The 25,683-nt window shown below is 51.8% G+C and overlaps 1 protein-coding gene across 3 annotated transcripts; it reads left to right on the top strand.

Moving 5' to 3' along the window:
- Positions 1–748: 748 nt before the first annotated feature.
- Positions 749–25,428, top strand: TMPRSS3 (transmembrane serine protease 3). Of its 3 annotated transcripts, XM_075543353.1 has the most exons (14): positions 1,482–1,609; positions 2,019–2,163; positions 5,714–5,824; positions 6,680–6,796; positions 7,288–7,411; positions 14,797–14,922; positions 16,207–16,250; positions 16,951–17,116; positions 18,435–18,604; positions 20,399–20,494; positions 21,381–21,383; positions 21,711–21,853; positions 22,708–22,860; positions 25,411–25,428. In XM_075543353.1, the coding sequence occupies exons 2-14, from the start codon at positions 2,070–2,072 to the stop codon at positions 25,426–25,428; spliced, it is 1,365 nt and encodes a 454-aa protein (XP_075399468.1). In that variant the 5' UTR covers positions 1,482–1,609; positions 2,019–2,069. The 3 variants fall into 3 exon arrangements, with proteins under 3 accessions (XP_075399466.1, XP_075399467.1, XP_075399468.1); XM_075543351.1 differs by lacking the exons at positions 1,482–1,609; positions 21,381–21,383 and adding an exon at positions 749–766; XM_075543352.1 differs by lacking the exons at positions 1,482–1,609; positions 21,381–21,383 and adding an exon at positions 749–766 and having other exon boundaries at positions 2,022–2,163.
- The last annotated feature ends 255 nt before the right edge of the window (positions 25,429–25,683 follow it).

The following is a 25,683-nucleotide window of genomic DNA, read 5'->3' on the forward strand; positions in this document are numbered from 1 at the left end:
CTGAGGTGGGCTGGCATCTGGTCACCACGATGGAGTCAAATACCTCAACAGTCCTGAAGGCAACGAGGCACCGGGCAGTGTTTTGTCCACAGTTGTCCAGAAGGTCCCCATGTGTCCGAGCCTTGTCCACGGCAGCTGACAACTATGTGCCTCACAATCTAGCGCTACTCTGGGTCTGCAGAGCCAGCACCAGAGATTCATCTTTCCAGATAAAGCGCCTTCCAATAGAGCTGTGTGCGGATGTGGCTCTGAGGTCCCCGTGGGATGGGACACGACGCGGTCCCTGGAGTACTGCGATGAACACGCTTCTGTTCCCTGTCTTTTGCCTGGGAACCCCAGCAGCTAGAGACATGAAAACCACCACCAGAGACCCACCTCCCCTCTGGTGCGCGGGACGCCCAGCTCTGGGCTGTCCCTGTCTGTTCTTGTCCATAAAAGGAGCGCCTCTGATTCCATTCTCTTCTGTGATGTTTCTGAAAAGGTTTGCTTACCTTACTTACTAATTAAAGGGAAGCAGCGATTTTCCCCTCGCTCTGCTCTCTGCACTCATCCCACCAGGGGCTACATGATAGCTCCAGCCAGGTTGGGTTACATCGACTCCACGACGAGGCCATTTGGTACAATGGGGGAGCCGACAAGGCCGAGTGGCTTGGTGAAAGAGCCACCCTATCGGATGAACTCGCCGGCGGCCTGCTCCCCTTCGCTCTCGCTTTTATGATGAAAAAGGGAATTATTTCTGCTTTTCATGATGGCAGCTCCAGACATGGTGAGTAAAAGAGAGGTGAGGAGACAACATGTTTCTAAAAATAACTTCCGGCGGCCATGCCCTAGCTGCCCAAGAAGGACTTCTGTAAGCAGGGGGGTTGATGATGCATTTTTAACCGTCCATCCTGACTCTTCCCTGAAAGTTACATGACGTCAGTTGCTGCGTGTAGCTGCCCAGGGGCAGGTCTCAGCGAGCACCGAAGCCGGCAAAGACCGCATCTCGCGGTCATTATCCCGAGATAGGCGTGCTTCCAGGCTAGTCTTGCGGTGGAAATGGAAGGAGCATTTTCAGCGCACGACTCTCACTTGCATTTGACTCCGGCCGTGGGAAAGGGCAGAGAGATGCAGCTTGTCTTAAATGCCGTCGTCGCAGCACCTTCGGCATTTCAAACGCTCACACAAGTAGCCAGGAAGGAAACACATGAGCAGCCTCGCAGCATCTCTTGGCCCCCTGCATCGGGGAGCCCTGGGAGAGGCTAGCCCCGGGCCGATGCCTGGGAAAGCGGAGGAGGACGTGGTTGGGAGACTCCTGCCCCGTCCTCGCCGTTGTGAAGGAACGGCTCGGCGAGGCCGCTGGCCTCTCGGGCGGCCTGCGAGGTGGCATTCTCTCTTAGCAAACAGAGCCTCGTTTGTTGGCATGCTGGAGGCCGGCGGTCCCTGGCCGCTCCCCCTCGCTTCGCTACTTAAGGAGGAGACCGGGCACCCAAAGGGCGCGGATACTTTCATCCTTAATTAGGTCATGCTTGTGTGAGCCAGGAAAAGGGTGTGTTCACGGCAAACGGCTAATCCCGTGGTCCAGTGAACCTGCCCGCCGCTGTCTACACTTCGGGGGAGCGGATATTATGTGAGTATTAGAACGTCTCCCGCTTCCAGATGCCTACTAGGCAAAGCTGCGGGTTTTTGTGGGGCAGTCGAGGAAGGGTCGCAAACCCGATTTCTTTTCTTATCGACAATGACACAAGAACTTAATGGCGAAAGGGCATGGCGCTCAGTGCGCTGTGAAGTTGATACGAAGATGGGCCCTCCCCCCAGCCACAGGGAAAGTGTTATTGGAGTGGAATTCACTTCTTGGTCTTATCTGCTTGTGGGTCAGAGGGGGGAAAGGATATGTTTTCACCAGACCAGCGTTTGCTCCGCCAGTACGTTCCGTGGACTGGCAGACTGCTAAGGTGGAACGCGGGAAGGAGACAGACACATTTGACCCGGTAACTAACGGCGGGGGAGAGAATGATTTCTCTTTTCCCTTGGCGAAGGAGGTGGAGGTGGAAGTGGAGCCGGATCTCAGAAGCCCTGGAATAGTCACCATGGGGGAGAACGAGCCACCCGCAGCGGAAACGCCCTTCTCCTTCCGCTCGCTCTTCGGCCTTGACGGTCTGAAAATCAGTCCTGTGGCTCCCGGTAGGTGGGGCCAGGTGGGGTTGGAGGTATCGGCCTAACCTCTTTTATCTAGCCGAGGAACGCGTCACGGTGTCTCTGAGGGACTGGCTTCCCAGGTGTTTGCACACGCACAAGTTAGGACACACTTGCTTTTGAGGAAGGGTCTGTGGCTTTACAAGCTTGCCGACAAGTTAGCGTTCCCCCTCCCCCCTCTGATCGAAGGTCATCAGCGAATGAGGCTGCACAAGGGTCCCCTCAGGCAGAAGGTAGGTCCTGCCCAAGACATTCCTTCTGAGACCACCAGGAGGTGCTAAGAACCAGCCCTCCCAACCTTCCTGAAACCTAAAATAAGGAGATGCTAGATGAAAGGGCTGCCACCGTATTGACTGAGCTGTTTGATCCTGGCCAGGATGCTCTCCGAGTCCCCCAGGGAGTACCTGGGAGGTCCTACAGCCCCTCATGAAAACTTAACATTAGCTGGGCATCGCCAAGGGTGTGAGATGCTAGATGAAAGCCAAGCCCAAGTGACAGAGCTGCCATTGGCAACCCATCGAAGGAAAGCTGTGTAAATCGGTCAAAAATGCTTGGAGGAAATAGTCGCTACGAAACGCGCATCCAAGCAGGCTCTTTGGGCAAGCATCTATCAGGGTTTGCCCAAGTGTGCCAAGGGCTGGCTGGTCCCGGGAGTCCGACTCAGATGCAGCCAGGGAATGGAGTCCTTGGGTTTCCGAGCAAGGACACTATGGGGCTGTAACTGAGGTCCCAGAAAGCAGGAGATGGTTACCGTTGATTCATTCAGAGCAACCTGGGCAATTTGATGTGGGCAGGGGATGGAGGGAGGTGGAAAGAGAAGTTTCTAGTAAGAAAAAGACATGTAGTCAAAGCATGTAGCTCAAAATACAGTGGTGCAAACGTTAATGAAAGAAAAAAGGCAAAGAAGAAGAAACCCTGGAAATGCCTGACCCTAAATTTATCTGTTTTTTACATTTGTATGCATTCTCTTCCTGTTCTTGTTCTAACATGAAACCATATTTTTTCCTGTGAATTTGTTTGGTGCAAAAATGTATATTTATATATATACATTATATATATATATATATATAAAACAGTTGCATGGGGTTGACCACTGTGTGTCAGTGTGAAACTACGCTACAAAGGACTGGCAGTCAAGGGTATTAAATATTGGAAGCCCCAGAGATTCCTGCTGTAGAAATAGATAGACCTTTTCCATGTGCTGCTTGTTTTAAATAATTATCTCTTTTCACTGCATGTCTAATTTGCATAATCCTTTTCATGTGTAATTCCACTGCATGTATAATTTCACTGCATGTCTAATTTGCAGAGTCTTTTCACTGCATGTATAATTTGCGTAATTATCTCTTTTCATCCCATGTATAATTTGCATAATCATTTAATCATAAAGCCCTGGCGACTACAAGGGTCAAGACTGACAGTTTGAGATCACCAACGGTCCTCAGGAGCAAGACGAGGCTTTCGGAGCTCGTGAAGAGTTAGTCTCAGAAAGCCACGGCCGCACTTGCACCTCGTGCCACAGGGTTGCTATGAGTTAGAATCGACTTGAGGGCAGTGCGTTTGTGTTTATGAGATCATACTACAGGATATGTGGCACACGTGCCAAATCAAACTCACTGTCCTCAAGTCAGTTCTGACTCAGGGCAACTGTAACTGCTGATCTGGCAACACGCAGCCACCATACCACAAGAGCTCCCTCTAAAAAATGCAGCCAATCCCAAAGCTACTTGACAATGACCTGCAGGGACACCATTACTCTACAGCGACTCTGTGAGTGCTTCCTTACGGTTATTTGCCATAAGCAAAGTCTACTACCTTGAAGCATTTATGTTTGCCTTTTGGGACTAAGATGCACTATGTATACTACCTTAAAGCTTTTGTGTTTTTCACTCGACAATACCATGTTGATCTTCCCTGACACTAAATGATACAATAATCTTCACAGGTTGACAAACTATGGCTTATGGGTCAAACCTGGCCTCCCTCTTGTTTGTAGAATTAGAGTTTTATTGAAATGCAGCCACTGTTGGCTCACCCGTCATGCATGGCTGCCTTCATGCTATCATTCAGAGTTAAGGAGTTGTGCGACAGAAAACATACGCTCCCCAACTTTTGAGATATGTGCTATCTGGTTCTTTGCAGAAAAAAGAACTTTTGAATTATTTAATTACTTTAATTATTAATCTTTCATGCTCACCTCTACAGGCAGTCCTCAGATTACTCGTGTTTAACTTACATACATCCCACAGTCATCAATGAACCCCTATAAAGCCTATTGTACTCAAAGTTGTAGGCACTGGGGCAGGGAGAAGGAAGAACGGAGCTGGAGAATCCCGTGAGAGATCAGGAAGAGTGCTCCGAAGCCCAGGGGACTGAAACCAATATCAGGAAACGGAATGTGCACAAGCTGCTGAATGGGAAGCGAGTTTGTTTAGTCAGCTTTCACCAAAAATACAAATAAAATACAGTAAAACCAGGGCACATACAATGGTTCCGAATGCTACTTAGTGATGTGCCATCACTATCCAGAGATGGTTTAGTGCATTTGCAAGTGTTTCCTTCGTGCTTTTATGCATCAGAAGTTACACGATATGTACTGCGCACTGAGACAAACATGCGACTATGTGGCAAGAGATGCGAACCATAGCTAACTGTGCCGACTTACATACACATTAAGTTTAAAGACACATTCAGGAATGGGATGCATTCATAATCCAGGACACACACACACGCACACACACACACACACACACACACACACTTCACCATCCCCCATTTGTTGGTCATTCAGTTGTTTTCTGCTCATCAGTGTTACATATACCAATCTTCGTAGGCAGAGATTTACAATACATCCAGAGTGACATTTTCAGATAAATTCCTACAAGTGTAGCTATGAGGGAAAAGGTATGTCCATTTTTAAGCTTTTTGATATGTGTGTGCTTCGGCCCTCTGAAAGTTGACCTGATTTTCAACCCTAGGCACTGGACAGGGTGTCCACGAACTCTCCCCTTGGGCTGGAGTGGGCAGAATCATTTTTAAAAGTCATTGCCAAGTTGGTATGTGTAAAGTTTTAAAATTTTTTTATTTTTAGGGATTAAATGCTTTTCATGCGTACACATTACGTCTCTCTCTTCTTTGGGGAGATGCTATGCATTTGCCTTTTAGCCCCGGTGCGTCCCCAAGGATAGAACAGAGCCAAGGGATGAGACCGCTGAGGCTCCCAGCTAGGGCCCCAGGCAAATGTGGAGGGTCACAACGCTTCTGCCTCACTGCCAGTCCTTCATTCTGCTCGGTGGACCTGACTCCTGGGTGCAGAGCAACTGGGACAAGAAGAGGCCATTCATTCTTTTGTGTTCCTGCTGATTTTTTATTTTTAGTATAAAATGGAAGATGCGCATCTCAACAACGGTGACTTGTTCATTTGGGCCGGGACTGTTTCTGAGCAGAGAATGACTCTTTCTAAAGCTACATTTTAAGACTGAAACAGATGACGAATGCCTTTTGGTTTCCCGCTCTCTCCCTTCTTTCTGGGTGGCAGATGCCGACGCTGTGGCGGCCCAGATCCTGTCTCTGCTGCCGCTGAAGTTCTTCCCGATAATCGTTATTGGGATCATCTCGCTGATCTTAGCGCTGGCCATCGGCCTGGGCAGTGAGTACCATCCATTATTCAGCCGGCTCTCAAATACCTCTCCAAGTGCTCAGCTTTCCTGAGTCCCCCGCCCCTCCTGCACCCACCAGCAATCTGCCACCGCCCCGCCTTCAGGCCTCAGGGCAAGCAAACCTTGTGGCATGCCAACTTTGAGCTTTGTTTGCCCGCATGAGCATCAAGTCAGTCTGGGGCCAAGTGGGGGGCTGTTGGCCCTGCTCGGGTCTTCATCACCAGGAACCTGCCCGGTGAGAAATGCCCGAAGGCAGCTGATGTAACAGGATCCCACAGGTGGGAAGGGGACAAAGAGGCCCATTCATGTCATGCCAACCGTGCCAGCTATCCTTCGCGTAGGGTGCATGTGGCTTTGGAGAAAGTGGGTCATTTGGAGGGTCTCTAATTGGGAACAGTTCCTCAGTTTCTCTTCTGGATATCTGGACCACAGATCAGCCTAGCCCACCACCTGCTCGCCGGTGTGATCTGCACTTCATTCGCTCCTTGCCCAGCGTCAGAGGGGCAGGCACGGTGATGGGCGAGGCTGAGGCCTGCTCCAGGCTCCTTGCTTGGCTGGCCAGCTGGTTAGCTCACATTCCTGCAGTTTCACTCTCGATCTTGAACCCTCCGGATTCTAAATTCACCTGGAGTGTGGCTCCAGACCAGGCCAATCAGGCTAGAGATCAGCACAGAGCCCGGGCTGGGGACTGGGTTGGATTTCAATGCAGGTTTCATTGTTAATGGGTAAGCTCCACGTCACGTGGCAGGTGAACGATTCTTTTCCCTCAGGACCTGGCCAGCCGGTGATGCTGCATCAGGAGGACACCACTAACCTTCCCTGTTCTTCCCTCTTTCCCTCGGCAGTCCACTTTGATTGCTCAGGGAAGTACAGGTGCCGGTCGTCTTTCAAATGCATTGAGCTGACCGCCCGCTGTGACGGGGTGTCCGACTGCAAAGACGGGGAAGATGAGTACCGATGCGGTAGGCCACGTCGCTCTTTCCCCTGTGGAAGGACGGGCGGGTCATCAGAAGCCTCGCCCTCACCTCCCCACCTGTGAAATGGGCCCATAGCCCTGTCCAGTCACACCGTCCACTCGGATTCCAGGGGCATTTGCTCCAGGAGACAGGCTGCTGGGCATTCAGAGCTTGGATATATCGGGGAGACACCACAAGCAACAATAAGAGAGCTCTAGGGGGCCTCCCGGGGGGCCAGATCACGACTGCTTTGTAAGGGAGAGGGGGCCCTGCAGCTGAGGACAAGGTTCAGTCTAGTGGAGACGGGTTCAAGGTGGCCCTGGCAGAGATGACAGATGTAAACAATGAAAACTGCTAGTGGGTGGAAGTAGCTGGTGGAAATGGGTGTAGCTCAGCAGGGGCAGGGCCGCGTGCATGGGTGAGGCTACCCAGCACGTGGAAGCCCTGTCCGTGGTCTCAAGCCACCACTGGCCACTGATGGGAGGCTTCCTCCTCAGTGCGGGTGAGCGGTCAGAACGCCGTGCTCCAGGTGTTCACAGCAGCCTCCTGGAAGACCATGTGCTCTGACGACTGGAGAGGTCTCTACGCAAACGTCGCCTGTACCCAGCTAGGGTTTCCGAGGTAATCTGCTTTTTGAAACTTTTTTACTTCAATATCACAACTCCCTTTTATTATTTTATTATTGTTCATCAGTGTTTCTCTCTTTTTAAAAATCATTTTATCGGGGGCTAACACAGCTCTTATCACAATCCATCCATCCAGTGTGTCCAGCACATCTGTATATATGTTGCCATCATCATTTACAAACCATTTTCTTTCTACTTGAGCCCTTGATATCCGTTTATTTCCCCCTCCCTCCCTCCCTCAGGAACCCTTGATGATTTATAAATTATTATTTTGTTCGTGTCTTATACCGACCGCTGTCTCCCTTCACCCATGTTTCTGTTGTCCATCCCCCCGGAAGGGGGTTATGTGTAGATCATTTGTGATTGGTTCCCTCTTTCTCCCCCCACATCCCCCCTTGAATCCTCGTATTGTTACTCTCATTATTGGTCCTGAGGGGTTTACCTGTCTTGGATTCCCTGTGTTGCGACCTCTTCTCTGTACCAGTGTGCATGTTCTGATCTAGCTGGATTTTTAAGGTAGAATAGGGGTCATGATAGTGGGGGGGGTGTTAAAGAATAGAGGAAAGGTATGTGTTTCGTCGGTGCTATGCTGCACCCTGACTGGCTCATCTCTTCCTTGTGGCCCTGTGTAAGGGGATGTCCAGTTGCTTATAGATGGGCTTTGGGTTCCCCTTCATTCCTATCGATATGATTTTTTGTTTTGGGTCTTTGATGCCTGATACCTGATCCCATTGACACCTCAGGATCACACAGGCTGGTGTGCGTCTTCCATGTGGACTTGTTGTTTCTCAGCTAGATGGCCGCTTGTTTATCTTCAAACCCTTAAGACCCCAGATACTATGCCTTTTGATAGCCAGACACCATCAGATTTCTTCACCACATTTGCTTATGCACCCATACTGTCTTCGGTGATTGTGTCAGGGAAGGTGAGCATCACAGAATGTCGGATTATTAGAAAAAGTGCCCTTGCATTGAGGGAGTACTTGAGTGGAGGGTCAATGTCTGTCTTCTGCCTTAATACTTAGCAAATAAATATATGTACATGGATCTATTTCCCTATCATTACATATAAATATATTTACATATGCACATACCTACATTTAGACCTCTATAAATGTCCTTTGCCTCCTAGTTCTTTCCTTTTACTTGTCTCTTGTCCCACTCTCATGTTCAGTCTTCATTTGGGTTTCAGCAATTCCTCTCAGTTACATTGCCCTTGATCAAGCCCCACCAGGACTCCTACGCCCTCCTCGCCATCGATTTTAGATCACTTGTTGATTGTTTTAAAGTGTGTGTACCCCATTACTGTTTCTGTTCCCCTTTTAGACCTGTCTATTGTTTGGCTGGGCATTGAGTCACAGGAGTGAGTTCATCTCCAGCCCTGAAAGGTGACTAAGGCTCATAGTCTTGGGTGTTCCACGAGTCACTATTTGATCCATCAGCCTGGTCTTTTGTAGGATTTTGTGTCTTGTTCCACATTTTCTCCCACTCTATCCAGGACCTTCTAATATGATCCCTTTCAGAGTGTTTGGCAGTGGGAACTGGGTAGCATCTAGCTCTCTGGTCTCAAGACCACGGAGGAGGCTGATGTTCATGTAGTCTGTTATTCCATTGGATGAGTTGTTTCTATGTGTCTTTGGCTTTCTCCTCTTTCCTTTGTTCCAGATGTGGAGAGGCCAATGGCTGCTCCCTAGATGGAAACTCTCAACCTTTTACAACCCCAGTCACCACTTATGAAAGAGAGTATCACACATGGCTTTCCTCATAATCACCTTCCATCCTCATGACAACCTATAATACTTAATTAGCATCTGTGTGAGTCCAGGCAGGCTAGAGAAACAAATTCGTGGACACGCATATGTATATAACAAAGATGTATAGATAAGAGCAATCAACTATGGAGAAAACATGTCAGCCCAGTGCAGATCAAGTCCATAAGTCAGATATTAGCCCATATGTCCAATACCAACCTATCAAGTTCTCTTCGGACTCATGAAACACATGCAATGACACCTACTACAGGTATATCACATGCCAGCGGGTGGGAAGTCTTGTGAATCCAGTGGTGTTATAAGCATCTCAGTGCTGGCAGGGGTCTCTACATGATTTCTCCAGCTCCCAGGGCATGGGCTCTAACATAGTAGTGCCATGTGTCTTGTCAGTAGAGCAGCTCTCAGGGAGTGAGTTGAGAGAGAGAGTGTCTCCCACTTTCAGGGAGGAATACCAGAGTTCCCAGAATCCCCAGGAGAAGGCCATGCCCACAGAGAGGCTTCATTGGCTGTATCTTGCTTGACAGGATCACACTCTGAATCCTCAAATTGACACTCAATTTAGAGATGAGGAAACCAAGGCCCAGCAGGTGAAGTAACTGGCTTTAGGTCTTATGTTGTTGTTGCTAAGTGCCATAAAGTTGGTTCTGACCCACTACGACCCGATGAACAACAGAGCAACCAACTGCCCTGTCTTGTCACCCTCAAGCTCTTTGTTAAATCTCAGCCTATTGTTGCAGCCACAGTGTCAGTCCATCTCATCAAGGGCCGTCCTCTTCTCCACTGCCCTTTTGCTTGACCAAGCATGATGTCCTTCTTCAAAGACCGGTCTAACCGTCCTAACAATATGTCCAGAGTCCTTGAGACAAAGTTTCACCATCCTTGCCTCTAAGGAGCATTCTGACTGAATTTCTTCCAATATAGATTTCTTCGTTCTCTTGGCAGTCCATAATACTTTCAATATTCTTCCCCAGCACCATCATACACCATTAAATTCTTCTTTCATCTTCCTTACTTAATGTTCAGCTTTTGCATGCTTATGAGGCCATTGGAAATACCCTGGCTTGGGTCAGCTGTCCCTTAGTCCCCAAAGTATCATCCCTGATTTTCAACACTTTAAAGAGGTTCTGTGCAGCAGATTTAGCCGATGCAATGTACCTTTTTGATCTGACTGCTGCCTCCATGAGCATGGACTGTAGATCCAAGCAAGACAAATTCCTTGGCAGCTTCCACCATTTCTCCATTTGTCATGATGTTACCTGCTGGTCCAGTTGTGAGGGCTTTGACCTTCTTTACATTGAATTGTGATCCATGATGAAAGCTGCAACCCTTGATCTTCATCAGCAAGTGCGTCAAGCCCTCCTTACCTTCAGCAAGCAAGGCTGTGTCATCTGCACGTGGCAGGCTGCTCGTAAGCCTTCCTCCAATCCTGATGCCTCATTCTTCTTCATATAATCCAGCTTCTTTGATGATTTGCTCAGCATTCAGACTGAGTGAGTATGGTGAGAGGACACAACGCTGACACACACCTTTCCTGGAAGTGTCATATTTGGGGGTGTCTCGGGGAAGAGCAGGACTTGAAATATAAATATGCAATAAAAATTCTAGAAGCTGAATACATAAACCCTCTAGTTCCTCCCTCTGTAACAGACTAATTTCCTGGATGCTGTACTGCTTGGTCCTCATGCATGCTTCCCAGTGATTCCCAAAGAATCAATTTTCGAAAATTAGAAAGTTAGTGAAAACATGTCCCATTCACAGTAGTTGTGTCAAAACATGTAGAAGAAACCATTCTTGTCATGGGTTTCCACTTTTCAGCTTGGAGGTATTATCGGCGTGACTTCTTAGATTGGGGCAGTGCTCTTATGCCCTGATCCAGCCTCCTTTTCCCTCCGGGCCAGGCCGTTGACTCCTGCCAGCAGCTACACCCCCATGGGTACCCATACATCACCTGACTGCCCCTTGTTGTGGACACTCAGAGCACAGAGCAGGCAGCCTCTTTGAGTTCTCACAGTAGCTTCAGAACTGAGCAAGGGTATGAAGGATGAACACGGATGAGCGTCTCCATCTGCAGCCAAAGGAAGGATGTATCCGAATCCCGAATCCTCCCTGGAGTCTTGCTCTTTGAATTCAATGCATCATATTTTCCACTCCCTTTCTCCAAAGGCAAACCCAAACGCCCTCTTGGCTTTATCTCTCCCCCTGCCAACGTGGATTCAGAAATCATTGGGACTCAAGTTCAATGGCACTGGTAAAAATCACTTACACAAATGCTTTTGTGAAACCCAGAACTTCTCTCACCTATGTAAGGAGAAGGAAGTTCGTGCTACACACAGCAGCACCCCTACCAAAGAGGAAACCTTCCTCAGTAGGCAGTTCTGGTCCCTGTTGGAACTCTTTCTAGGACTCACCACCAGGAGGCGCTGTCCCCTCTCTCTACTGGGTCTCTGAGTTCTGCAGGAGAGCTCAGCTCAAGCCTTCCCTTCTCACCTGACCCAAGTCAAGGGTTCCCACCTTACCAGGTAGCTGTGGGAGCCATGTGGCAGCTTGAGCAGCCCCCTTGTGTCCCATCTACCCTGATCACCTGGCTGATGTACTGGTTATGCATTGGGCTGCTCACCACAAGGTCAGCAGTTTGAAACCACCAACTGCTCCTCAGGAGAAAGAGGAGGCTTTCTGCTCTCCTAAAGCATCACAGTCTTGGAAACCCACAGGGGCAGTTCTATTTATCCTATGGGGTCGCCATGAGTCAGAATAAACGATGGCACCGAGTTTGCGTTCACCTTTAAGAAATCACACAGCATATTGCAGCGGGCAAATCTTTGGCAAAAGGCCCCTTTAGAATGTTGTGAGGCAAACACGTGTCTTTGAAGACTCAAGCGCGCCCGACTCACAGCGTGATGTTTTCAACGCCTCATATGTCTGCATGTGAAGTCCAGGCAATGAATACGGAAGACCAGAGAAGAACCGATGTCTTTGAATTAGGCACTGGTGAGACTATCGACTGCCAGAAGAATAAATTCACCTGTCTGGGAACAAGTGAGACTTGGTTTCAGCGGACATGTTATCAGGAGGCACCAGTCCCTACGGAAGGTCATCATACTTGGTAAAGTAGAGAGTCAGCGAGGGAAGAAAAAAAAAGGGGGCAAATCTTCAAGGAGATGGCTTGGTGGTGCAGTGGTTACACACTGGATGATCCAAATGACGGACTTCTCTGTGGGAGAAAGAGGCGGCTTTCTACTCCTGTAAAGAGTCACAGCCTTGGAAACACACAGGGGCAGTTCTAGCCTGTCCTGTAGGGTCGCTGTGAGTCAGCATCGACTCGATGGCACCTCATGACAGTAACACCTTTAACACGACAGGGCCCTGGTGGCACAGAAGCAAAGCACGCAGCTGCCAACCGTAACGCTGTGGGTGTGGATCCTCCGGCCGTCCCCTGAAAAATGACAGCTTAGACGGAGCCAGGAGGCACTCCACCTCCGCCACACAGGGCTGCTGTGAATTGAAACATGGGCTCCCTGGCTCCTAACAACAGCCTTAAAACGGAAATCTTGGGTGTCGCCAATGGTGAGTACCCTCCACTGCTGACTGGAAGGTTGGAGCCTCAAGTTTGCTGTGGAAGAAAGGCCTGGTAAGGGGCTTCTGTCAAGTGCAGCCGACAGCCCCACGGCACCCAGGTCTGCATGTGATGTCACCGTGAGATGGGGATGACTGGACAGGAAGGGATGATGGACCAGGAGCAAGGAGTGTCGACGATGGAATTTCATCAGCCTGTTGCCGAGCGAGCCCCCTTTCCTTATCCTTGCTCCTGATGGCCCCAATGCTTCTCGCCGTGTTCTGGTATCCCTTTAAAGCCCCGTAATCACCTCTGCTCCTCCGTGTCCGATGTCAGGTATGTGTGATTGACAATGGAACGATGACAGACTGGGTCCAAACCCCAGCATGCGCGCAGACACGTGACTCAGCAGGGTCTCCGTTTGCTCCCCTCTGGGACAGGAACAACAGTGCTGGCTTTGCAGCGGGCTCAGGAGGCTTCCTTGGGCTTGGTAGGTGTCGGAGTGAGACTGCCAGCCACGTGGGAAGATCTGCATGGATTTGGGATTCTGGTTGTGATAGTTGCTACTTCGAAGCTTTGCGGATTCACGGGGCACCCGTTGCTGAAACAAGACCCCTGTGCACTGGCTTCCTGCCAGTGGCACAATCCGGTCTTCCACGCAGCAGCCTTGGGTTTTGATTCCTGGCCAGCGTGCCTCATGCGCAGCCACCGTCAGTGGAAGTTTGTGTGTTGATATGATGCTGAAGAGGAGTCCTGGTGGCGTAGTGGTTACAGGTTGGGCTGTAATCCATAAGGCTGGCAGTTCAAAACCACCAGCTGCTCTATAGGAGAAAGACGGGGCTTTCTACGCGTGTAAGCAGTTACAGTCTCAGAAGCCCACAGGAGCAAGTCTACCCTCTCTGGAGGGTCGTTATGAGATGGTGCTAAACAGGTTTCAGTGGAAGTTCCAGACTACGATGGACTAGGAGGAAGGTCTGACCATCTACATCCGAAAGCTCAGCCAATGAAAACCCTATCGAGTCGACAGTGTAGACCATAATCGCTGAGTCTGCCCTCCATCCTGGGGACCGTGCAGGACTGGCAGAGCTTTGTTCTGCTGTGCACAGGGTCACCATGGCTGGACAGCGGCAAACGACAGCTCACCACGGCACCCCACTGCTTCCGGTGCCTGTCACCCGCCCAGCTGCGTCAGGATCTCGCCGCCGCAGTAACAATTGGCTCTTTCACAGGCCGTATCTCTTGTCTGTTGAGCAATGCCCGGGTGGGAGCAGCCAGAGGGCTGGGGAGGTCTTGGCGTTCACCTTGAGTACATTTTCCGCCAAACTCCAAGCTGGCGTCACCGTGTATACCACGTATGCGTCTCTCCCAGAGCACTTGGAATCGTCTCAGGGAATTCTGACTGATAAGCTGAGAGGGTAGTGAGGAAAGCAAGCCGACGGGTTTATGTTCTGTTCTTGCCACGAAGGAGGGAGACTGTGGCTATTCAGACACCACCTCCCATCGCATTCTCCTGCGGCACCCCTGGGTTTCCTTTAAGCCACCCCCTTCCCCAGGCTGGCGTCCTCTGGGGTCATTTACATGTTCCTGGTCTCCCCTCCCTCCCCCCACTCTGAAATTGCTACCTTTACGTGTTCATCTCTCTCCAGTGGAAACCCAGGCCAGTGAGGGGCAGCCTGGGAGGCCTCTTTTCCTCCCCCACTGCATGGTCCTCAGGGTGCTGGGCAGCTACCCCTGCTCCGGTGCCCACCTCAAAGGGGACCTGGCCAATGGCATCAGAAACTGGCCTTCCCTTCCGTGTCCGGCTCTGTGTCTGGAGCCCTTGGTGGGTGGTCAGGATGGTGGGTGGGGGCCAGACAAGGTCTGACATGCCTTGTTAAGATGTGTGAACGTCACCCCCCTCCTCCATATTTGAAATCAGCATGGGCTTCATTCTATTGGCAGATGGAAGCCACTCATGATGCCCCCCCTAGTATGGCACCTGCGAGACTGAGCAAGGGGACAGGTTGGTGGGGAGCACAGAGTCCCATAACCCAGCCTGTCCCTTCCTGTTTTCAGCTCTGTAAGCTCAGATCGCCTCCGGCTGGACTTGCTGGAAGAGCAGTTCCAGGAGGACTTTGCGGCCATCAACCACCTTTTGTCCGATGACAAGGTGACCGCGTTGCACCACTCGGTCTATGTGAGGTAAGTGGGTCAGCCAGTCGCCTTCTGCATTCTCAATGCTGTGCTCACCTCCATGGAGATTTGAGAGAAGGAGGGGAGGGAGGAATGAAACTTCCTCCTTTGGGTATAAAAGGACTTGAACTTCATCCTTCACTGGACATGTTTCCTCCCAAGATAAAAGAGGAAGGTCAGACTGTACACCCAGTTACCAAATGAAGTCACTAAAATCCTGATAACTGAGAGGGACTCCCTTGACTTGCTCAGGTTAGATGCTGGCTCAGGTAGCCTGGATCCAAATTCCACATGGTCTTCCTGAGGTCTTGCACCCAAACTCCTATGTGTGTAGGCCTGTCTATCTGTCCATCATGACATTGACAAGCACCCGTGGTGGGACCCCTGCACACCAACCCACAGGGGACAGCTCACCTCTGGTGTCTGCAAACCCAGTCTGGTGAAATAAGCTTTCCATCTCACACGGAATGTGCTAGGGAGATTTGGGCCCTTCCCCTTCTTTAGGATTTTTTGGTGATGGAGAGATTTTAATGTACAGGGCTGCTAAGTGAAAGGTTGGCAGTTTGAGTGTCCTCTGAGGGGTCATAGGAGAAAGACCTGATGATGGATTTCAGGGAAAAAAAAACCCCAAACACCAACCATTAAAACACTGTGGAGCATAGTTCAACTCTGACCCCCATGGGGTCGCCATGAGCCCACGTCCACTCCACAGTGATCGGCCAAGCTGTTTCTCTCCTTCCTTATTAGATAAGCATATTGTGTGTGTGTGTGTGTGTGTGTGTGTGTGTGTGTGTGTGTGTGTGTGTGTGTGAGAGAGAGAGAGAGAGAGAGAGAAAATGAGAATTACTGAGTAATCACATAACAGTGCTCTGGGAGGAAGCCTTTCCAAGGCGTCTGAACCTCAGACCTTGAGGACTTCGTGCAGGAGGGTCCAAGCCCTGGGCCACGCCAGGCCACCCAGGGCGAGGGAGTAGGACTGACGCACAGCTGACCCCAGCCTCTGGCTGTGTGACAGCGCTCCTTGTGCATGGTGACGAGGTAAAGCTGGGCTATCCCGCTCAGCCTCTCACAGACCCATTCCTTGCCTGCTCCGTGAGAGCGGTATGATGGAGTTGGCGAGCTCTCTCCTGCTCCACTTTGGACACGTGGATGAACACAGAGCCATAGTCAAGAGCAGGAGAGGAGAGGTTATGATTTTCATCGCAAATACCACCGAAGAAGGAGGAGGCTTGGGGATGCTTCAGGCCGAGGATGTTCACCTTGAAGGCTATTTCTGTTTCCCTCTTGATTTAGGGAGGGGTGTGCTTCTGGCCACGTGGTTACCTTGAAGTGCTCAGGTAAGCATTGTAGGAACGCAAAGGACCAAGCAGAAGCACAGACGCCTCTCTTTCCGTCCTGTGTGCTCCCACCCTGCACAGGGGGCTCTGTTTCCTACCCTCCACGTGCCAACTCTGTCCTCCCTCTTGGTCTAGGCAGGAACAGGGGTAGCTGGGCCCACCTGGCAGGTCGGAGGTGGGAGCGCAGTGGGCAGGATCAGGTCCTGGTCCAGGGACGCCCTAGAGGCGCCGCTAACCCGATTCGCTGCCACAGTTCCCTTCCTGCCCCGGGGAAGTGTGTACAGGTGCTCAGCACCCAGGCCGGGGGCAGGCTTCCCTGGGTCCTGGCCAGAGGGTCCCTGCTGCAGCAGATGTCTGGAGCAGTCAGGCCAACGGTCGGTGCCCCCGTGGTGTTGCCATCAGCAGGCGGTAGGAAGGTGGAGGGGCACTTCGAGCACGCTCTGTGGTGGTCAGGGCGGCCTCTTGCTCCCGCAGAGTTCCTCACAGCACCCCACCCACACATGGTCCCTTTTGCAGCGCTCCTTGCCATGTTGCCCTGTGTGGCCACATTCCGCCAGCGTTGCCCATGTCCCCCCTGACAGCCCTGCTATCCCCCCGCCCCTGGGCTGCGGGCCCTGTGGGGACAACGTCTGTGGGAGAGGGAGAGGCAGACCCCCAACAGGAGTCTTGGGTATCTCCATAGCCTGTGTTCTTCCCACAGCCTGTGGCCTGAGGTCAGGCTACACCTCTCGCATCGTTGGTGGGAATATGTCCTCACTCGCGCAGTGGCCCTGGCAGGCCAGCCTTCAGTTCCAGGGGTACCACCTCTGCGGGGGCTCTGTCATCACTCCCTCATGGATCGTCACCGCTGCCCACTGTGTTTACGAGTGAGTACACGCTGAGCTTACCTTCCCTCAGGGCACATGTCTCTCCTGGTGCCAGAGTGGGGTGGGCTCACAGGCCGCCATCAAGGCCCAGGTGGAGAGCCCTCTCTTATCACCTGCCTGTCACCATCTCAGGGGGTGGCTGACAACCTTGAACTGTTCTTAAGTTTCTCAGAGCTGCAGCTTCTATGGAAAAGGTAGAGGGAGGGGGAGAGAACTCTCCAGCAGGCGGAACACCACCAGAGTAGATGGTTTTCGACTTTTCTGTACAGCCACATACTCAAGTGACTGATGTTGGTGTGGGGAGGGCTGGGGGGGCACTGAGAGTGCCTGGGAGGTGTCAGGTGTCCCTAAAGCTTGTATTATAAGAACACTGCAGAAAGAGCTTCCAAACACCACGGCGCCTGGGGAAGGGGGGTGGGGGATGTCTTTGTTTTTGCGGGTCTTCATTCTGCCAGAGCTCCCGAGCTTTGAGTGGGGAAACTGATGGAACCCAACCCCCCTGGGGACTCATGGAGTCCAGCTCAGAGCAACAGGATGTGATCCAGGAAAAAGCGCTGCCTCAGGTTTTTCAGGGGTGGGGTGGGGTAATAAGAATAGAAATCAGGGCTAGCACCGTTTGGGAGGTGGGAAGTCCAAATGAGGTTCTCGGCCACGTGGACCCTTCTGAGGTTCTGAGGGGCCATCTGTTCCAGGCCCCACTCCCAGGCTGTGGTTGCTTGAGACATTCCTTCCTTGGCAGCTTGTGGGCATCTGACATCCCCCCTCTGTCTCTCTCAGAGGTGCCAGTTACATAGGGAGGAGTCCCAGGGCGGTACCAACAGCTAGGTGCTTGTCTACTGACAAAAAGGTGGCCAGTGTGAACCCACCCAGAGGCCCCTGGTGATCTGGTTCCAAGAGGTCTTGCAAACCCAACGTGGAGCTCAGTTCGACCCACTCTGTGCCCATGGGGGTTGCCACAGCCCCATGACCCAATGGCCCCTGGTGTGCTTTTATCCTTTTAATTCTAGATCGACTAATTGGCAGTGGGTTGGGTGGTTGGAACTCCTCATAGAAGCCTATAGAAGACTCTCCAAAGACTCTATTTTCAGTCAGGGCCCCATTCCCAGGTATGGGGATGAGGACCTCAATTTATCCTTTTAAGTGAACACAGCTCAACCCACAGCGTTGAGCATGCACGAACGAGGGTCATGGGACTGTCTCTTGCCTGATTGTCTCTCCCACCATCTCCCCCCGGGCAATGGCTCGCAGGGCAGCTGAAGCCAATTGGTGTTGTGCTTGGGTTTTCCCTGCGTCTGACATCGTGATCTTCTCCTTGCAGCCTCTACCTCCCCAAGTCCTGGACCATCCAAGTGGGCCTAGTTTCCCTGCTGGACAGTCCAGCCCCTTCCCATTTGGTGGAGAAAATCATCTACCACAGCAAGTACAAGCCAAAGAGGTTGGGCAACGACATTGCCCTCATGAAGCTGGCCGGGCCACTCACGTTCAACGGTATGACCGCGTTTCCTTGTTTCCGTGCCTTTCCAGTTGTGCCGAGACCCTCTGCGACTGCCCGTGGAAGCGTTCTTAGGAGGGCAGCTTTCCCATTGTGCCGGATAATCCCAGCGTCAGACTTAGCTCCGTGCTATAAAACACGAGGTGCTAGCACTCGGATGTTGCTAAGAATAATGTTTAAAAAGAGTCCCCTTTAACTCTTCTCTACCTCTCTATGATGGCCAGGCCTAGTAAACTTAGCACATCTCAGAATGGGTCCACACGGACACCCCGATCCTGGGATGGGTGGCTGGGCTTTCCGTGACAATCTCTGCCCACATGTGTTGACTGGAAACATAGGGGGAGGAGAGGGAGGGATATTCACACAGTGCATCTTTCCAGGGCAACATGCCTGTGCTCTACACAAGGGCGCGGGGGAGGGGGGGGGCGCGCAGCACCTCATGGCCTGTGACTAATTTTCACCCTTTGATCACATTCTCAAGTAAAGTTTTCTTGGAACACACAAACACCCACTTGGTGATACATTGCGTTTGGCGCCGTGAGGAAATATTCCAGTGTTTGACCGACAGGGTAGAGCCTACAACTTTAAATAGTTCCTACTTAAACCCTTCACAGGAAAAAAAAATTTTTTTTCCAACCCCTATTGTAGACTCAGTCGAATTTCATCGAGAGGGCTGTTTGGGCTGTTTGGTAAGGGTCAGCAAATATGAGGGAGACCCGCAAGGAGATGACTGACGCAGGAGCCACAGCAGCGGGCTCAGGCATGCCAACAGGTGTGAGCGTGGGGCAGGACCAGACGCTGCTTCCTTCCGTTGTGCAGAAGGTCCCCCTGAGTCAGCACTGACTGGCTGGTAAACGGGCTGCTTTATCGTCTGGAGGATTCCAGGGGAGTCCCTTGTGTTGCATGTTCAAGTAATGACAGCCACTCTACTGTCTTGACATTGAGAAGAGTCTTTATTCTGCTAGCTGGGCTACCGAGGAAGTAAAGACTTTTCCCTTCAGAGCAGCCCCCGGGGAACTTCTCAGTTCGCCTTTAAGGCCGAAGACCTCATTTATCACCTGTCTAGGGTTCAAGCAAGTGTGAATAGAAGCAGAGAGCAAAATTAATGGATTAATTGTAACTCCAAGAAGAGTAAGCATGCATTACAAGGCACATTCCTTATTATAAAAGAAAAACATACTAAAATTGATGATCACATCCTGGTTACCATAACAAGGTTAGATTTCAGCATCCTGGTTGTCATGACAAGATTAAATCCACCATTCAGATCACAACATCAAAGGGAACAATATTGAAAAATAATCAGAACCAACGATATATTGAAGAAATACTCTAACTGTGGTGTCCAGAACCTGGGGGCATGGGAGTACATTCAAAAATTAATCCCCAGTGGAGACTTTCCCATCAGGGGAGGGAGAATGGGCAGGTCACTTAGCAGCCAACTTTCTGAGATGAGGGGAGGAATGGGCAAGTCACTTGGCAGCTAACGAAAATGGAGTTTCTTTTGCTAGTCCGCCTCACTTGGGGGCGTGAGGAGGCTTTCTACTCCCGTAAAGAGTTGCAGCATTGGAAACCCCCAGGGGCAGTTGTCGATGAGCCAGAATGGACCCCGTGGCAGGGAGTTTGGGGAGGGGGGTGTCCTTCTACTGGCTGACAGCGTCCAGGCTGCACAGGACTTGCCTGGTCTTGGGGAGATTGTCCCCTGGCTTCTCAGAGACATCAACAACACAAAGGAGACTGTTTCCTTACATTACTGTTTCAGTGGATTCGTTTATGTCCCTTTTACACAGAGATGGTCCAACCGGTTTGTCTGCCCAACTCGGAGGAGAATTTTCCTGATGGAAAAATGTGCTGGACGTCGGGCTGGGGGGCCACAGAGGATGGAGGTCAGTGCTCTAGAATCACGGTTCTGAGCTGGCGCGGGGCCCACATGCAACACCCTCCCCTTCTCGCGTCCCCAGGGAACAGCCTAGGCGGCACCCAGAGGTCCTGGCCAGGGGATGCATCTCAGCGCTCGGGACACGCCATTGGTTGAGTCAGTGCCACCAGCCTAGGCACCGTGTGCTGGTGTGGGCTTCCTTAGGGTAGAAAGAGAAAACAAGGGGACATCTGGGGCCCTCCTTGGTGGACAGATCGTCACTAACACACAAGGTGGTTCCCCTTTGTCTCTGCGCCCCCTCACCCCGCTCCCTGCTGTTCCCTGACTACTGAGTCAGTACGGAGCCCACAGAGAGAACCCTCTGAGCACCACTCAGAAGGCAGAGACGTGTAACAGTTGAACAGTTTTCCTTTCTTTGGAAGATGTGTTGTTTCACCCCACCTACAAAGACCAAGTAGAAACAGAAAAAAAACAAAACAGTCATATCGCTCTAGTTCTAGAAGCAGTAATGCTGCTAACAGTCAGAATGGATGTCAGTAAAGTGGGACCCTCGCTTGCCCCACCTCCGATCCTGGGCTTGTTTCAAGAGCACCCACTTGGCTAAAGCCCCATCAGGGTACATTGAAAAGTATGAGTCCCCAAACATAGAAACCTGCAATCAGCCAGACTGTCCAGACATGAAGTGCTTCTCAGCATCTCCTCCATCGGGGTCTGCCCACTTCCAAAGGTGCTGGTGCCCACTCTCCAACCCTTCCTGGGGAGAAGCCTGTGCTTTTTAATGGCATCCCTGCAAAGGGACAGCGTGGGCTTCCCGGGGGATCCAAATTCTGCTCCTTTTCGGTGTTCTCTGAGCCTTGAAAACAAAGACAAGCCTGAATGGGGCATGCCTGGAGCTGGTCCGGGCCCCGGCCCCTGGGGAAGGCCATGTGGGTTTCTATGGCCACCCCGTTCTCCAATACCCCGGTGACTCGGCAGTCCTAAGTATGAAGCCAGCGGTCCATGGGGCAGGGAGCAGGGCCTTCAAGGGCAAGGGCGAGAGTCACTGACAGCAGACTGATTGTCCCCTCCCCACCGGCTAGGACCACAGTCGTGTCTGCCATACTTCATGGCAGGAGGGGTGCCCTTGTCCTTGGGTCCCCAGTGTGGACCTCTGCACCCTGAGCAGCCTTCCTCCTCACTGCATGTGCCCCCACCCCACCTCTGCCTGCCCTGCTTCACCGTAGGCGATGCCTCCCCGGTGCTGAACCACGCTGCAGTTCCACTGATCCCCAACAAGGTGTGCAACCACAGGGATGTGTACGGCGGCATCATCTCGCCCTCCATGCTCTGCGCAGGCTACCTGAAGGGCGGCATCGACAGCTGCCAGGTAAGCAGGGCTGCAGAAGCGAGCAAGGGGAGATGCTCGTACACGACACGGCCCCTGGGACAGGCTGCTGCTGGCCTGCTCGGTGACCAGCCCTTAAGCAAGTTGACAGGGTGTGGGGAGGACCATTACTGGAGATAGGGGTTCCTCTGCTGCCTGGCTGGGCTGCGTTCCAGAAGGCTGCCTCTCTGTGTGGGGACTGGGTGCAGGAAGGCCTCTTCTGCCCAGTTTCCACCCAGCTTGGCCCTCGGGGTTTACAGAGGAACTAAGGAGGAGTCCCCGAGTGGTGACAACAGGCCGATGCCCAGTGGTTTCCTGAACGCTTAGCGGTTCCCTTGTCTCCAGAAGCACCTTGGAAGAAAGGCCAGGCAATCTACTGCCCAAAGCCACAGCCACTGAACACCCACTGAGCACACTTCTACACACACACACACACACACACACACACACACACACACACACACACACGGTTCACTCCACGGCGACTTGCTAAGGGAGGGTGGGAGGCAGGTGGGGACTGGTGACCCTGGGCCCCCCCAAGCCATAGTTGGTGGGAGTTGCCACACTCCTGGTCCAGCTTCAACTCCCAGCCTAGTGGCGCCTCTCTCTGGAAGGACCCCTTTGTCTGCACTTAGCTGCCTTTGGCCTTCATGAGCTCAGTGAATCTAATGACTGGTAGAAAATGATTCCTGGGGTGGGGGGGGGCTGGTGGCCTCCCCGTCATGGTGAATGCCAGAGGCCCTTCTAGAAAGTTTCCGGGGTGGGTCTGGAGAGCCGTGTTGTGACACAGTAACACTGTGAGGGTGGACTACAGCAGTGACCAGGAAAATCATCTTGCAATCCCTGTCCTGCTTTAGGGGGACAGCGGGGGCCCCCTGGTGTGTCAAGCCAGGCGGGTGTGGAAGCTGGTGGGAGCCACCAGCTTTGGTATCGGCTGTGCGGAGGTGAACAAGCCTGGTGTCTACACCCGCATCACTGCCTTCCTGGACTGGATCCACGAGGAGCTGGAGGTGGGTGTCACCCCCCCCCCCTGGCAGAACACCCTCCCCAGCTCTCTGCATCGCCTTACCCACCCTGCTGTAAAGGCACGGTGACCAGTTGTCAATTCTGAATCCAGTGGTTGAGGGGCAAGGAGTCCTGTTGGCACTACAAGATAAGCATTGAACTGCTAACTGCGAGATCAGTGAGTTCAAAGCCCCAGGCGCTATAGGGAAAAAGATGTACAGTCTCACAAGCCCCACGACAGTCCCACTCCATACTATCGGGTCACTGTGAGTCAGGAGCAACTCAATGGCAGAGGGGTTATTTTGGAGGTACTTGGCCAGCTCTGAGCTTTAGGGGGCCCCTGTGAGTGGGACCCCCTCATCTGTAAGCTTGCAGTATGAGTGGGAGGGGTCTGGCGGAGTTGCTGGGGGCTCACTGTGTGCCTAGGTAAGCTGTATCACAGAGACACCCACTGTGGCCAAAGTGGGGTGGCGACTCCTACCTCCCTACCCAGGTGAGCAGGTAGAGGCTGCAGGAGGCACCTTTGACCCAGGGGGACTCAGCAAACATCTGCAGATTTGACCCCATAGTTCAAGCCTCACATCCCTCCTAAGACCAGTTTCAAGGACTTTTTTTTTTTTAATGCTCTTTCAAATCGGAAACCACGGGTTAAGAAAGGATGCCACACCCTTAACAGGCCTCAGATGCCAGTGACTATTTCTTCTTCACTGGATTTTTTTGCCTTCAATGAGAAAACACATCCTATCACCTCCTGTGAGAAGTGCCTCTGGGAATCTGTGTTAGTCCAGGTGGACTAGAGAAACAAATCCAGAGACACTCATATGTGTATAAGAGAGAGTTTATATAAAGGGTAAATGTACATTGAGAAAGCATCCCAACCCAGTCCAGTCCAAGCCCATAAGTCTGATATTAGCCCATATGTCTGATACCAATCCTCTTCAGACTCATGAAACACATGCAATGACGCCGAATTCAGGAAGATCACAGGTCAGTGGGTACAAAATCTTTGGATCCAGTGGTGTTTTAAGCATCTCAGTGCTGGCAGGGGTTTCTACATGGCTTCTCCAATACCCAAGGCTGCATAAGGCTAGGTCCCGTGGTTTCTCCTGCTCCCAGGGCAGAGCATCCCCAAGGGAATGAAGTAGTGAGAAAATGTCTCCCACCTCCAAGGAGGAAATACAGGAGTTCCCAGAATCCTCAGGAGAAGGCCATGCCCACACAGAGGCCTCATTGGCTATGGCCTGATTGACAGTCCAGACTCTACCCCTTCACTCTTAATCCTCTCAAGTCCCAAATTGACACCAGATTAGGTAACTACCACAGAACCCAGGGCCTCCTGGGGTCCCCTAAAGAAGGACATGCAAGGACCAGACTGGGAGGACTCAGGTTTCACTCCCAGCACTGCTAATCTGTTTGCTGTGGCTGTGAGCAGCCCTCCCCTGTGAAGCTCAGTCTCCTATGCAGGTACCATGGGGTCCTACCTACCCTTGGGTACAGCCAGGGTGATGTGCAGGTAGCAGCGAGTTGAGGCAAAGGTGGGAAGTTCAGCCTATTTGAAAATATTGGCTGGAGGTTATTTTGTTCTCTGGGTGGTACAAATAGTTTGTGCTCAGCTACTAACCTACTACTACTAATCAGCAGTTAAACCGTCTCAGCAGTGCCCTGGAGGAAAGGCCTGGCAATCTCCTGCCTTAGAGATTGCAGCCATGAAAACTCTGTAGATGGCAATCACCAACCGACTCGCTTATTCCAGACACGTCATACAAGTGGGACTGTGCAATGCTTGCTATTGGGTAGCTGGATTATTTCATCTCGTGTAACGTGTGTCCCTCAACTGAAGAATATATGAACAAAGCGTGGTCTGCCCGTGTAACGGAACATTGTTCGGCCATCGAGAAGCGCAGGTCAGAGATAGGCTACAGCGTTAAATAGGTTCCAGACATAGAGGCGCTGCAATGAAGCATTCCCGTTCTCAGTGTGAGCCAGCGTGTGTTGTGTCCACGCAGCCAAGCGCCTTCGTGCAGCCAGCGCAACATGGCAGGCATCTTGCTGGAGGTTTCTGCTTCCAGTCAAGCTCCGTCTGCTGTCAGCATCTCGGCGGGGACCCTGGCGAGGCTGGCCAGCGCTGCATGGCGTTTCCTTCCGCTGCGCACAGGGTTGCTGGGGGTCAGAGCCGACTCTATGGTGTCTAACAACAACAAGGTAGACGTGAACACATAATAATAGTTCTGACTCAAACCGACATTTAGGAATCCATTGCTCAAGAACTGAAAATTCATGTTGGAACAATCTCAGGCCGATGATCCAAATGCAGGCATGTTTTTAGTTGGAAGAACATGTAGGTTAGAGAGCTTTTGAACATCTGTCTGGGTCCCACCCACCTAGAGCTGCAGCTCCCTCTGCCATCACAGGCCACGTGTGTCCCCATGAGCTACATACATGTCCTTAAAGCAGCCAGATGCTTCACCCAGGGTGAAACGCAGGCGTCCGCTCAACACTATGTGGAGAGACGGCTTGAAGGTCTAAAGAGATAACAGGCATGCTTTTGTTTTCAGAGGGACCTGAAGACTTGAAGAGGAAGGAGCAGTGTCCACCTCGCCTGTGTGCCATGGCGGACACAACCCATCATTCTGAGGATTCGTGCTTGCTGGAAACCATGCACCCACCTCCAAGCCTGGCCTTCGGAACCAACGGCAGAGCCACGGGGAGCACCTTGACACCTGGGACAAACGGCTCCTAGCACCCCCAACCCACGACTGGGCCGGTTGACGAAACTGAACTTGAAGTTCCTTTCTGACCTTCACTAAGAGTAAATAACAGAAATGCCT

Source organism: Tenrec ecaudatus, chromosome 2, assembly GCF_050624435.1.
Source record: "Tenrec ecaudatus isolate mTenEca1 chromosome 2, mTenEca1.hap1, whole genome shotgun sequence".
Classification (NCBI taxonomy): Eukaryota; Metazoa; Chordata; class Mammalia; order Afrosoricida; family Tenrecidae; genus Tenrec; species Tenrec ecaudatus.